At 39.0% G+C, this 13,585-nt stretch overlaps 2 protein-coding genes across 5 annotated transcripts; both read right to left on the bottom strand.

Annotated features, from left to right (window-relative positions):
• Positions 1–855: 855 nt before the first annotated feature.
• LOC147850374 (uncharacterized) lies at positions 856–3,950 on the bottom strand. Its single transcript, XM_087336641.1, has one exon. It carries the CDS (start codon positions 3,916–3,918, stop codon positions 1,684–1,686), a length of 2,235 nt encoding a protein of 744 aa, XP_087192767.1. The 5' UTR covers positions 3,919–3,950; the 3' UTR covers positions 856–1,683.
• Positions 3,951–5,007: 1,057 nt separating this feature from the next.
• On the bottom strand, positions 5,008–13,585 carry LOC147850373 (RAF-like serine/threonine-protein kinase 24). Of its 4 annotated transcripts, XM_087336129.1 has the most exons (10): positions 13,277–13,580; positions 12,619–12,672; positions 10,100–12,460; positions 9,918–10,025; positions 9,683–9,835; positions 9,419–9,582; positions 9,194–9,341; positions 5,749–5,871; positions 5,573–5,660; positions 5,008–5,458 (listed from the first exon to the last, which is right to left on the bottom strand). In XM_087336129.1, the coding sequence occupies exons 1-10, from the start codon at positions 13,373–13,375 to the stop codon at positions 5,268–5,270; spliced, it is 3,489 nt and encodes a 1,162-aa protein (XP_087192255.1). In that variant the 5' UTR covers positions 13,376–13,580; the 3' UTR covers positions 5,008–5,267. The 4 variants fall into 4 exon arrangements, 2 of the variants coding, with proteins under 2 accessions (XP_087192255.1, XP_087192257.1); XM_087336131.1 differs by lacking the exon at positions 12,619–12,672; XR_015531645.1 differs by lacking the exons at positions 5,008–5,458; positions 5,573–5,660 and adding an exon at positions 8,425–8,706 and having other exon boundaries at positions 5,747–5,871; positions 13,277–13,585.

The following is a 13,585-nucleotide window of genomic DNA, read 5'->3' as shown; positions in this document are numbered from 1 at the left end:
CTCCACACAATAGTACCCTCTCCAACAACATATCCATGTTTCACTTGTAGCAATTTGACCACAACCAACAAATTCACTTGTTTGTTTTCATAAAATACACCCCATGTAGACAACTTGCTTTCACTAACCACGCATACATGTATTTTAGTGGATGTCCGACCCATTTTAGTTATTGCACTTTGTCTGTCTTTTGGTATATTAACCTAACATCCTACAAGTAGTTTAGTGGGTGTAAGTACATGCCTACATGTATCTAGTGGATGTCCAACCTGTTGCAATTATTGCCCCTCAAGCTAACACAAAGAACTATCCCCCCAAAATTAAATGACTAGGACTACACAGCTTCTTTGATATTGAAATGTGGACTAAAGATTGATTCTCAATTACTTCTCTCTATAAACTTGTGGACATGGCCATTTGGTGCACCAAGAATTCCTGAAAACCACCTTGCCAACTTTTGGGGCAACTAAATCAATCACCAAAAGGAACAAGAACAAAGAAAAGAAATCCCTAAAAGAGCAAATTCGTTTTGACTCAACTACAAGCCCCAACATCTTATTCCTATATTCATATACTTTAATAGTTGCTTTGGGATTTCTTTGATAGGAATCTCTAAACACATTGGAGATGGTTTAATTCTTGTCCATTGTCACCTTTTATTCCGCTTTACCGATGTTTGCAAATTACATTTGAAAAAGAATTCAAATTATGTACAACACATCATCCATAAATGAAAATTTAACCAGCATCATTTATAGAAACAATAGCCTCATTTAGTTTGCATGTAACTATGTTTCAACATATTAGTTTTAATCTCTCTATTTTCGTACACAAGGTCAGGATTTTTTATTTGGATGCAATGAAGTGGTGAAGACCCTCTCAATGAGTCTTAACATACAACTATCCATACACGTATAGGTTTGCCAAGTAATGAAGATGGTATAGAGCTACATATAATTTCAAGATGAGGATAAATGACATTAGGTGGGCTCAATAGTGTGTTCATCACCAAATGAAAATGAATATGAACAAAGAGTTGTTACTATGTAGGAAGTAATTAATTGCATCAAGATTAGATTAGTCACAGGGTTGACACAGATCTAATGCAAATAACACACTTGAGGCATACAAGACTTGTACTTTCATTCATCTTGAAATAGTTCTGGATTGTTTTGCTTGTTGAATAGAATTTCTCATGGTGAAATTGATAAGACACCAATGGCTCGTCATATGGCATATGTTGACACTATTGCCTCACTGAATATTGATGCATTTAGAGCCCAAAACTGTATACTCACGCTATTGCAGCCCATGTAAGATGAAATTTGTTTTCTTTGCAGAGATTTTGTATAATATTCTCTTCTAATGCGCAAAGATCTTGTTCTCACATAGCAAAATCAAGGGTTTAGAATAAGTACTATTATATATAAAACCCTCACAAATCCACCACCTGGTTGCAACGCTACCCTACTCTCTATTGTGAAAGCAAAAAGGCAAGTCTCCGTTTGGTAAGGCAAACCCGAGGTGACATGTAACTCTTTCTCTATACACATTTCAACGTTGTTTTTCCCATTTTCATCTCATTTTGTAAATGTTACTTGTTCCATTCAACGAGATACTGGCATGACTGCATCATACCTTGCCTGAGTTTTATGACCACCATATATTTACTGCCTTCAATAATCATTGAGGAAAAGGAATGAAACATGTCACTGCACCCACAACAAGTGCAAAACCAATTGCACGAGTTAAAAAGTTGGGCTCACTGACATCATCTATCACAAAGGTTGCTGATCCTGACAAAGCCGAAAACGCCACCCATGATAAGCCCAGCAAGGGGTTGTGACTAAAGAGCGATACAGTAAGCAACACTGATAAAATGAACACAATATCATCAGCCAATTTTGAATTCCCAAGCAAATTCCTCAGTATTTCTGCACCATCAGTGTGTGGTCCAGGGAAGAGACTAAAAGCAGAAAAATTAAGCCCTAGAAGACCAGCAACGATAAATGGGCTTATAGCCAAGTTAAGATTCTCATTCTCAGATTTCACCGTAGCCACAGAAGAGGCCTGCAAGAGCTTGGAAAAGACACTCGAGTGTGAAAAGAGATCTGGAGGAACCAACACATACCCATGCAAATCAAATACACTTTTTGAGCTATATTGTGAAGGACCCCATAATGCCATACCGAGAGCAATCAATAGAAGAGATGTGACGATCGCAGCAAAGGCTGATTCCGCTGATGCATTCAGATATGAGGCCCGAGATGGAAAATTGCGAGAACCGAGAGAATTTTTCCCAATGGCCCCCAAATTCCAAAAGGGGAGAACCAAAGGAAGATTCTTTTTATCAGCCACATAGATTGATCCTATGATGGTTAGCCAGCCCAGAGGCACTGCATAGGGATCCCATGCAAGCCCAATATCAAGAGATGCCGAAGGGAAACAAGATGTGACAATGCAAGAAACAATCAATAGAATGCTCGATATTGGTATTAGCTCACTCAAATCCATGGGCATAACCCAATACCATGGAGCAATTAAAAGATAGAACTCTCCGAGACTTTGGTCACGAGACGATGCTGATTGTCGGAGCATTGCTACTAGACCCGAATACTGACGATCTGCATTTAGTCGATCTTGAATCAACCGTAGCACATCACTGAAATCTTTTTCCACATGAAGAAAATCTCCTTTTTTGCAAGGCAAGATAATTGCATAATCATATAGAAAAGCATCTCCATTAAGAATGAATGGGGTTTCTTTAAGAACCTTTTCCCATAAGTCAATAGGGTCTAACGGTGGACCATGAAGTTGCATCAGAGCTCCACTCAGGCCAGCCGAAGAGTTTTCTAATCTCCTCTTAATACCAACAATACCTTTAGCATCATTAGAAGCTCCTAAAAGTATGTCAATTTCTGTCGATAAGATCACAGAAGTAACAAGAGAAACAGCTTCCCCTGACAAAACTCTTTCAGACCAAACCTTGGTTTCCCATGCTGACGAGAAATTCTCCACAGCCAATTGAATCACATCTTTTTCGTTGATCAATTTCGCTAACTCTTCAGCAACATTATTCTTCCATTTCAATATAAGATCATCAAGGTCATCATTTTGAGGGAATTTCTTCTTCCACACTGAAAGGAGACTTTCAGCCATTTCAGGGGTGAACGCAAACCATAAAAGGGAGCTAGAAGAGACTACATCTTTTGATTCAAGCAATAGAGATAAGAGGAGGGCAAGTCGATAAGATTTGATATGGAAATCCAAATTATAGAAGCTTTCAATAGCCAAACCCTGCGGCTTTTCTTCCCAAAAGACATTAGAAATAGGACAATTCTCATATTTTGCATACCTTTCCACCCTTGATTGGACAGGAAGATCGACCAAATTCTGGCCGTCAGAGGAAGTAACAGGATCTGGAAATTCAAATGAGTCCTGTCCATCTGTTGTAACTATCTTCTTCTTCTTCTTCTCAGTTGATGCTGCCCGCTTTCGAAGGTTTCTCTCGATCAAGCTTTCTCCTGCATTTGGTTTAGAGAATACGTCAGTGTTAGAATTGGGGTTTGTGAGAGGACCAGAGTCGAGGAGTCTTTCCGTTTTAGGGATAGGGATTGTGTCAGTATTAGAGGTAGGGTTTTGACCAGAGCTAGAGTCATGGTTTCCTTCTGTGTTAGAGTTAGGTTTTGGGTTTGTGGCTGATCGGAGGGTGCGAAGCACAGAAGGCGCGACCTGAGGTCGAATTGTGTCTTCTTCATCGGAAGGGCGGTTCGGTGGGATAGCAGAACAGAGGAAACCCCTGCGAGAAGAAAGAGGAAAGAGCCATGGGGAGCTCAGAAAAGAAGAAGAAGAAGAATGGCAGACGAAGCACGTGGTGGCCATAGGCATAGCCATAGCCATAGCCATAGCCATAGCCATAGTTCCTCGACCTTCTCATATATCAGTAAAGGCTTCTTCCAAATGAAAACAGGAGACAGTAATTTTGTTGGCTATAATCTTATCAGAAATTCTCCTGATCTGATCATGGGTTCGAATCTCCCCGGCCACGACTTGCTTGCTCTTTCTTGTCAAGGCTTTCTTAGCTTTCCTGTATCATTGGTTCTTGTCCTTGACACTTCAGTTGTTCCTTTTATACGTGTCATGGTGGTTTATGTGTCTTACACGGTGATTCACCCTTTGTGTTCTTTGGGTCATGGGTTCGAGCCCGTGTTGATATTGGTGACAAATTACAATTCCTTGCCAACAAACCACTTGATTGTGTTCTCTAAGTAAGGCATAGATTCTAGTAAGGGACAAGCATTTACCATGTTGAATTATGGGCCATGGGTTCGAAACACCATTCTTTCTAGCCCATAGTATCCCTTGTCAGCATTGCCTCTTATTTATTGTTGCCACCTAGAAAATGATTTGTGAACCCATATGCATTGGAGCAAATTGTTAATGTGTATATCATCTCAAACCAAGTATCTGAAGACATTATATAACAATGCGCATCAAGATTTCAACTCATAGCCTTTGCGGTTTCCGCGTATTCCGCAAAGATGGTGAATCTAATCCATTAGAATTGATGCAGATGGATTTTACATTATAAAGACCATATTCTGATGTAATATATTATGTTCTTTTGTTCGTCTACCACCATTCAGAATTGCCAAACCAAGTAAATGTCGCAAAATAGAACAATTGATTGGCACCACAATTTATCTACTCTATGGTTGGCTGAATATATTCAACATCTTTCTTTACAAATTTCCTCAGAAATCTCATTCATAAAAAGACTAAACTTCTGCGCCCTTCTTTTTTAGTCTCATTATAGGCAATTTGCCCACCTATACACTTCTACAGCACTTCTCTAAATGTACACACTAGTAGTTACCTAGTTATTGCATCGAGTTTCAATTATCTCCACACAATACTGCTCATCCTATCATATCCCTAGTAGCTCTTCCTAAACTTATTTTCAGCAAAAAAATCAACCTATACATTATTATTTAAAAACAGGAACACCAGGAAAGCTCTTCAGGTGAATATTTACTCAATTGATTTCCAGTATCTACAAATTCTCTTCTCAAAGCTATTACACAACAAAATATAGGAATGAAGTGCATCAATTAAACAGATTGCACCCATTTTTCCAATAACCTTTTATACAACAAAGAATTACAAGAATGCATGTAAAATCCACATGAAAAAATGAGCCTGTTATATTTGTACACAAGAATATAGATATGCATGCATCTAAAAACGATCGCATATTTTACACACCGTCACAAGATCAGTGTCTGGCCTTGGCCCTTCACATTCAAGGATGCTTCCATCGCACGTAAGCTTCTGGCAATCTCAGAAAAGGTTGGCCTAGCAGCTGCATCAGCTGCCCAACATTTTTCCATTAATGACCTCCATCCTGGATCACACAATCTAGGGATTGTTGGGCGTAATGTGTTGTTGACAATACCACCTTGTAGTTATGCATTCATACCCACAAAAATATCTTTAGGGAGACACATAAGCAACATTTCATTTGCCACATACATTCAAGTCACAACCACAAGAAGCTTAAGACAACAATTACCAATGATAGCTCCATAGTGCATGTTTGCATATGGCTCTTCCCCAGTTATGAGCTCCCACATCACAATGCCAAACGAAAAAACATCAACCTGAGACGTGTAGGAGTAGAATCCCATTATCTCCATAATCAAAGCTTCCTTAAGTAAACAATCAAGGTTCTGAAATTTTCTTTCTTACCTTTTCCGACACCAAGCTACTACTGCCATTCAGCAATTCTGGCGCCATCCATGGTAATGTTCCTCTTACCCCTCCTGAGACAAACGTTTGTTGCTTCACTTTAGACAAGCCAAGGTCTCCAACCTGAAATGACGTTTATACAATGAAATTTGACTTATGCAAAAAATATTTTGTTTCCGGTCAAGATAATTTCAGATGAAAATCATAAATAAATCGCAATCTTCTGAGAACTTTTCCCCAGCACTTTTGGATCATGAATTGCAGTGGTACATGAGTTGGACATTCAAATGGTTATCCAACCACCTTAGAGTAGTAGTAATGAATGTGCACAAGTTAAGCAGCACAATTGCGTGTAGATGAAAGCAACAAATAAAGGGTATCATCCCAGCAACTTAAGGCATATGAGCTACAGGACCAAGTGGTTATCTCAATTCTCAACCTACAGTGCATCTCATATATCCTTCTAAATGTGAACAAACCAAACCAACTCTATTCCACTAAATGAAGATCTAGTAGTTTGAACTTATATCTTCATAGCAGCAGACAACATAAAACTTGCAATTCTTGGAAATGAGAGGAGAAAAAGAAGCAAGCGTAACCCCAAAAACAAACATACTTAATATTTCTTTTTCGAATGGCTAGAAAAGCATCAACCTCATCATGCACACCATGGAAGAAAGTAATGGCATCCCATTCCATGTCATCAACGTGAAAGAGAGCGTGCTAATTCATAAAGAAAACCAATGAACTATGTTTCTAACATCTATATCTCGGGAACCTATATTTATATGAGCTAAATACAAAGTCTGTACTTCAAAGAAATATCGCTGACTAAAAAGCATAATTGTTTGGCCTTGACAAACGCATTGAAGCTTTTAACATGAATAAATTATTTGCTAGGTGCATATAATGGTAATCTAGGGCTCGTCTACCAGAGTTTCTATAGGCATTTCCGTGTATATATATCCATAGGACATGACATAAAGGGTAATAAACTTATCTCACCCATGAGCATATTCAGAAGAAAACACATTTAGTACACTGTAGGACTGTAGGAGATAGATCCTTGTAATGGTTAAACAACCAGTGTCATGGAGTAGTGGAGAAGACTGCCTGTCAGAACTTAAACAATGAGGTCTCTGTAATTGTTGTGTGTAAATCATAGTTTTCCAGAGGCCCAGGAGGTACACATCGGATTTCAGGTTTTCTATTGCACTCCCAGCATACGGCGGGGTGTTTACATGTTTCCCTCACGATACTTGTGATACGCTATCAGTCATTGAGGAATACTTAGGTGCGGGGGCGATCCCCCTTAGTCATGTAAAGTGATCATTATTCAAATGCAGTATCCACATTTTGTAATGGTAATCAAACTTGCCAGGAAATATCTACAGGGCTAACACCTTTGGCCAGATCTTCCAACCTTTTCAGAATTTCTTGAGGATGGGTTCCCACCCTTCCCTCTAGAGACTCCAACCGAGCACAGGGAGAGTATCAATCTGTAAGGAAGGGTTTTAATATACAATCGACCAGAGACTCGTGGAATCTGCATGCTTCTTTTTCCTGCATTCTGTTTCAAACAACTGATGTTTGAAGGATCTAACCTTGCTTTCTTTCTTTCCAAGTTCTGCGAAGCTGCAATGGGTATATCTGTTCAGTCCTGTGGTCATTGGCCAATTTTTCGATTCCCCCAGTGAATGCTACATGGATGTACACAGAAACTTTCAATGTGTTTGGCAGACCACAATGGCTCTGACAGCATTTGAACAAAAAAATGACACACGGAATGTGATTGCAACAATAAGCAAAAAGTTCGATAAGACAAAGAGTAGCAATCCAAAAGCTGTTGGAATCTTACGAGAATTCCCTTCTAACATGCTGCATTTGAAGCAGGAGGTTACAGTAACCAAGAAACTAAGGACCAGTTCCAATATATCATTATCACCAGAGGAAGGGAAGACCAGAAAGTAGTCGAGAAAGTTAATGCTAAGTCGAGGTAGTGCAAGTTAATGGTCACCAAGAAAGCAAGAAGACACCTCACAATGAGGGGGGAAGCAGCAGCGATGAACAACCAGAGTAATAATGGGTGAATGTCTGAGTTCTAGAATCTCAAAATCTCAACCACTACCCTGCTTACATGAAGACGAAGACATTTGTGATGTTGCACCTTTACCACAAATGTTTATCCAACAGAGATACAGATTTTCATGTGGACTGGTGGATTCAGGATCATCACTCCTCAAAGGTTAAAGTTTTTTAGCCAATTGGCAATTCCATTAAATGTCATGCACAGCATTTAAGTTTTTTTAATGTACTGAAAGATGTCACCAAGATATCAAACATCAAAAATTTGGGCTTGTCACGACCACTATATTGCAGCTGCCTGATTGGGATTGGAAATTTTCACTTATAAATGTCTTATATTCCACTCAGTAAACAGCCCATTTTCCAGCTTGTTGAGTAGTATAAACCTTGGCAAGCTCAGAACTTATGTTCTCAAGTTATTTGGGGGTGAGTTCATCAAGATCACCAAACGTTGGCACTATTTCATACATAACTTGGCTTGTCAGAGAGCTAGAGAACTGCATGCTTCTCTTTCTGGATTTGAAACACATGGATCTCCTGGGTCAATGAGAGCAAGACAGCAATGAAGTCTCTTCATCATAATCTCCATACCTGTGGACTCTGGAGGATTCATCTTGCTCTTCCTCATCCAACTTCTTGCTCTCTCAACCTTCCATCTTCTATGAGATGATGCTCTATTTCTCCTCAGCTTCAATAAATTCTACTGTGGCGAAATGGATTTGTGATTCAACTTCTTGAGCTGGATCCTGCTTGTCTTTTAGAAAAGACATAATACTTCCTATTTTGTGAGCTCATAATGTCTGCATCGATTTGCTCGTGAATGTCTTGAGCTCAATGTGGTTTGACTTCTAGAGGGAGAAATTTTATACTGGCCTGCGAGGGTTACCAAACATTAGAACAATGAATGTTGTCCTGCCAAAGAAAATGGATCCTCTGAATATGGCTTGCATAAATGCCAAGCTCAAAACCAGGGCGAACACTATTCCAAGGTTAAGAAAACCCAAGTTTCAAATCTTTTAGTGCAATAATTTAACTTGCAAAATGATTTAGGATAGAAGCATGAAATTGTCAAACATAGTCTGAAAAACAGAGCATACAAAACATTTAACTTATAATACAAAGCTAATGTAGCGACACAATACAAGTATTCAATGAAACTAAGCATTTGATGAAGGCCAGTTCATCAAAGTGCAATCCTCTCCTTATTTCATCCATCAAAGCCAGCACACTATTTAAAAGAATACTAATTTAAAATCTCACAGATGAATTTCACTACATTTCACTAATGAGTGATATCTGACATCGTAACTGCAATCATTTTGCCGTAGGAAAGGAAGAGAAATAAGGTCAAGAAAACCACCTTACAAATAGGTCGCTGGATGTCCCTCATATTGACAAGAAGATTTTCACATTTTATATCGAAGTGGACAACATTTTTCCCATGCAAATATTCCATTCCAAATGCCGCATCCATCGCTATAAGCAAGCGTTTACGACGATCTAATGTTCTGTTCCAAGATGATCAAACTTCTCAAATATGATTAAGACTCTCTGTGGACATTGCATATGTATATGAAATCTGTACCTGTCCTTCCTTTGTAGAACTTGCTTTAAAGAACCATTGACCATATACTCAGTCACAGTAGCGAAGGTTCCACCGGGTCCATCAGGTACAACACCATAAAATGCTACAACATTGGGATGGTGTAACTGAGAGAGAAGACATGCTTCGCGCCAAAAATCAGCCATCTGTAATAGCAGGCATGTGATATGGCTTTCGCTTGCAAAGAATATTTATCATGTCCTAGTTAACAGAACAAATGTGTTTGGGAGCATCTAGAACCCATACCAATCGATCACGTTCATTTTTCCGTCCAGCAAAGCAACTTGCTTTGATTCGCTTTATTGCAACATCTGATCCTCTCCATTTTCCATGGTAAACAGTACCAAATGTGCCAGATCCCAACTCTCGCAAATCTTCCAGATCACAATTTCTAATTGTCTGTAGGAGCAGAGTAATTATAATATAAAAACCAAAATGCAGTCAGCACAAAAGATTCATAAAACTTAAGGTCATTGTATACCTGTAGACCACGGGCTGTCGCTTCCTCTTCTGCAATAGTGGCGACATTCCTGGGACCAAAATCAAAAGACTGGAAATCATCATGCTCATCAAGCTCTACTCCAGACTCCTGCATCACCATACTTCTAGCATGAAATATATGCTTGCAATAGCTAGAAATGACCACACATAATAGCTAATCACCTCAACTGTATCAATTTCTCGAGCCTCTTCATGCACCACATCAAGAACTGCAGCATTTTGCATGTGCTCATCATCTCGTAGCAAAGATGCCTCCCAAGTTTCAATTAATGATGCAAAGGCCAAACTATTAACAGAACGAAGGGCTGATGTATTTACAGATTCTCCAGCTTTGAGCAAACTGCCTTCATCAAGGGCAGTTCCATTGTTAAAAGCGTTTTTCAATGCTGTTGATACCCTGCCAAATTGTTCATTTGAAGCCAACGAATTCTGTATCGAATGAAAAGTTGGATCTTCAGACTCTCTTTTCTCGGATGACTTATGGTGACACGAATCCTCTGTATGTAATTCCTCCGCTGCCTCTCTTGCAGTCAAACTATCCCCTTCCTGATGTGGATAAGCATCTAGCAAATGCAGTGGTTCTGATGGTAGGCTGCCTAATTTTGGATTCTCTGATGGCAAGCTACTTAATAAATCTGAAATTATGTCTAATGGCGGAGAAAGATGCATAATAGATGAAGTTAATGCTTCCCGATTGTGTCGTGTAGATCCATGTGTGTTACTTTCTTCTTGTACATTGCATTCTTCTGCTAGAGAAATGCCTGGAGAATTGTTTCTCCTGGATAAAGCCTCTGAACCACTTTGGTATAGCTCAAATGCCCCTGAGACCTTTTCCATCCCATCTTGCTGAACACTCTGATACAGAAAATCATCTTCGTGAACTCCATCTAGACTTGGAAACAAGTAGGAGGTTGTATTTACAGCATCCAGAGAGACTTGATGCACGTAATATTCCTCATTCTCTTGCTTAACTCTCTGATTTAATCTGTCAGAATTAGTTGAATGTGGTACTCCAACACTATCAAGGGTGTAGGGATAACTTAGAAGTATTTTGTCATGAGCAGGAACATGCCCCCGCGCTGGCTCTTGATTAATCTCCACATTACATTCTTCAGGTGTCAACATAAAGCTGGTGGGAAATTCTTTTGCAGAATTTCCTTGTGGAATTGGACTCGTGAGTGCTTGTTCATGCATATAATTGGAACCAATGATGTTTACTAAATTTGCTTTCTGTGCTAATGCATAAGAAGATTCTTTGTATTCACCTCTTTCCTGGAACGCATTTTCTTCATCCAATGTTTGATTGTGAATTACTTCGTTATGGGGTTCTAAGTTCAAGGGAAACTGCTCCAAGCCATTCAACTCTGAAACAATTACAGAATATGTATCTTCAGCTTGATAGCATTCTTCTTGAAATTCTGTTAGTAGATCAATATCAGGTACTAAATTTGCATTCAAGTGCCCTACATTAAGTTCCATAACTGAACCCTGCCATCGACTGTCTATATTCTGATGATGCTCCTCTGATTCCAGATTTTTGAGATCCTCCTGCAGACCAAAATGTCTTGAGGTGTCCATATCATTCCCAGATCCATTCTCCTCATTGCGCTTTACTTCATTTTGAGTTTGAGATCTTCGATAGAGATCATTTTCTGCATATTCCTCATTCAGAATTTTCTGTTGTGAGGAAACAGGCAAGCTTTGGAAACTGCCATATTCAAGATCGTAGAAATCATCTCCACCATTTTCAGAAGAATATGTACCCTCATTTTCATGGGTAATATTTGTCATTGAAGTGGATTCCCCTAAAAACTCATCAAGGGGAGACATTGATACTGGATGTGATTCGTCAACAGCAGAAGAAATAGCATTCATCATGTGAAAGTTTTCTGAGGATATATGGACATCTAGGGGGAAAGTTTCTGTCTCCTGATGTAGTGCAAAATTTCTATCTCGTCTTTGAATCGCATCCCATGGATTGAAGGAAGCTGTAGAGTTATTTAAATAAAACTCTGCAAATTGTGAACGGTTGGCTTCCCTAGAGGGTAGATCAAAGGACATTGCATTTATAGCGTCAACAAATTTCTGTTCCGAGATTTTCGGATCAAGTATGTCCTGTAGATCAATGGCATCCACCTCATATTCGTGGAATACAAACACTCTTAACCTTGATGACAGTTCAGCAAAATGCAACCTATCACATTCTTCCATCATGTTGTCTAAATCTTCATCAGATGAAACAGATACGAGAGCATCAAGATCTTCATCCGGCAGTTGGTACCTCAAAACAATGTCAGGGCCATAGATGTCCACCATTTTTCCAAGAAAATCAGCATAGGTAATATTCCTTGGCACCGAGATCATTCTATTTTCTCCACCAACATAACGGAGTTTCATATCTAAGGGTCTAGGGAGTATTTTCCCTCCAGAGCTACACATAAACTTTGCTTTAGCAAGACTCCTGTTGCTCAATATGCCTCGATCAGACAGCACATTTCCTTCTATAACAGAGAAACATTCATCCTAGCCAAGCAGAACAAGAAAAAACCACTTCATAAACAATCTTAGGAGTTACACAGAATAAAGAAAGCATGCCAAACCTTTTCACTCCAATGAAGAAACAGGGTCCCTTTTCAAACAGACCAATATTTCTAACCTAACCCGAAAATATCATGACTAACCTTAGCACTTCGATCAGACCGAAAAATGTCTTCTCTAGCAGAGAAATATTCACCCTGACCAAGATAAATAACAAAGAGATGCTTCATAAACCACCTCAGGAGTATAGAGTAAGTACAGAAAAAGTAATTAAAGTTTTGTGGTTCGAACAGAAAACACATTGCCTTCTCTGATACAGATCAGTCTCAATTTAATCAAGCTAAACACAGAAGCAATTCACTTCACAAAGCCATATGAACTAAGTCTGGTGTTTTGATTAGAAAAAACACATTTCCTTTACAAACAAAGATCAATTTTCACCCTAACCTAGTGCAATATAAAAGTAATTCTCTCCACAAAAGGATCTCTAAGGAGAAGTGAAGAAAAGCGCAGGACGGCATTACATAACCTTGTTTTTCTCTATCAGAAAGCACACTTTTTTTCCAATGGAGATCAGTTCATAAATCATCTCGTTCTCATGAGGCAAAATCAAAAAACACAGAAGAAGAAGACGAAGAAGAAAAAGAAGAAAAAAGACTAACACTGAAATTTTGATTACACCATCAAATACACAAACAAATCGATCATTTCAGCAGAGCAAAACATCATCTCTCTCAGGAGTAAAACAAAAGACCAGTATAAAAAAGAAAGCAGTGGAAAAGAATAACCATGAAAACTAACCTTGACAGTGTTACTTGAGCTCGAATCAATGGACATGGATGCTAGGGTTCTCACAGTATCGTTCAAAATGATGGCGTTCTCATCCTCCGCCATATGCATAACATATATGTATGTGTGTGTGTGTGTGTGTATATACAGAGAGAGACAGAGAGAAATAAAATCTTACATGAAGAATCTCTCTGCAGAAACAATGTTCAGGGTGATCTTCAAGAGAAGAAGAAGAAGAAGAAGAAGAAGAAGAACTTCAGTCCGTCTCTCGCAGTAAACACAATGTCTTCTTCTTCTTCTTCTTCGTCTTCTTCTTCTTCT

This window comes from Azolla caroliniana, unplaced genomic scaffold (genome assembly GCF_043228905.1).
Source record: "Azolla caroliniana isolate FFs.n. ecotype wild unplaced genomic scaffold, voAzoCaro1.0.p SCAF_21, whole genome shotgun sequence".
NCBI classification, from domain to species: Eukaryota; Viridiplantae; Streptophyta; class Polypodiopsida; order Salviniales; family Salviniaceae; genus Azolla; species Azolla caroliniana.
The sequence above is the reverse complement of the archived record's forward strand: the minus strand, read 5'-3'. Positions and strand labels throughout refer to the sequence as shown.

Coding starts and splice junctions, on each gene's coding strand:
- LOC147850374 (XM_087336641.1), bottom strand. CDS start 3,918: ATGGCTATGGCTATGGCTATGGCTATGGCTATGCCTATGGCCACCACG.
- LOC147850373 (XM_087336129.1), bottom strand. CDS start 13,375: ATGCATATGGCGGAGGATGAGAACGCCATCATTTTGAACGATACTGTG. Junction 9,836..9,917: donor CGACAGCCCGTGGTCTACAG/GTATACAATGAC, acceptor CTGCTCCTACAG/ACAATTAGAAATTGTGATCT. Junction 5,661..5,748: donor GTAGCTTGGTGTCGGAAAAG/GTAAGAAAGAAA, acceptor TACACGTCTCAG/GTTGATGTTTTTTCGTTTGG.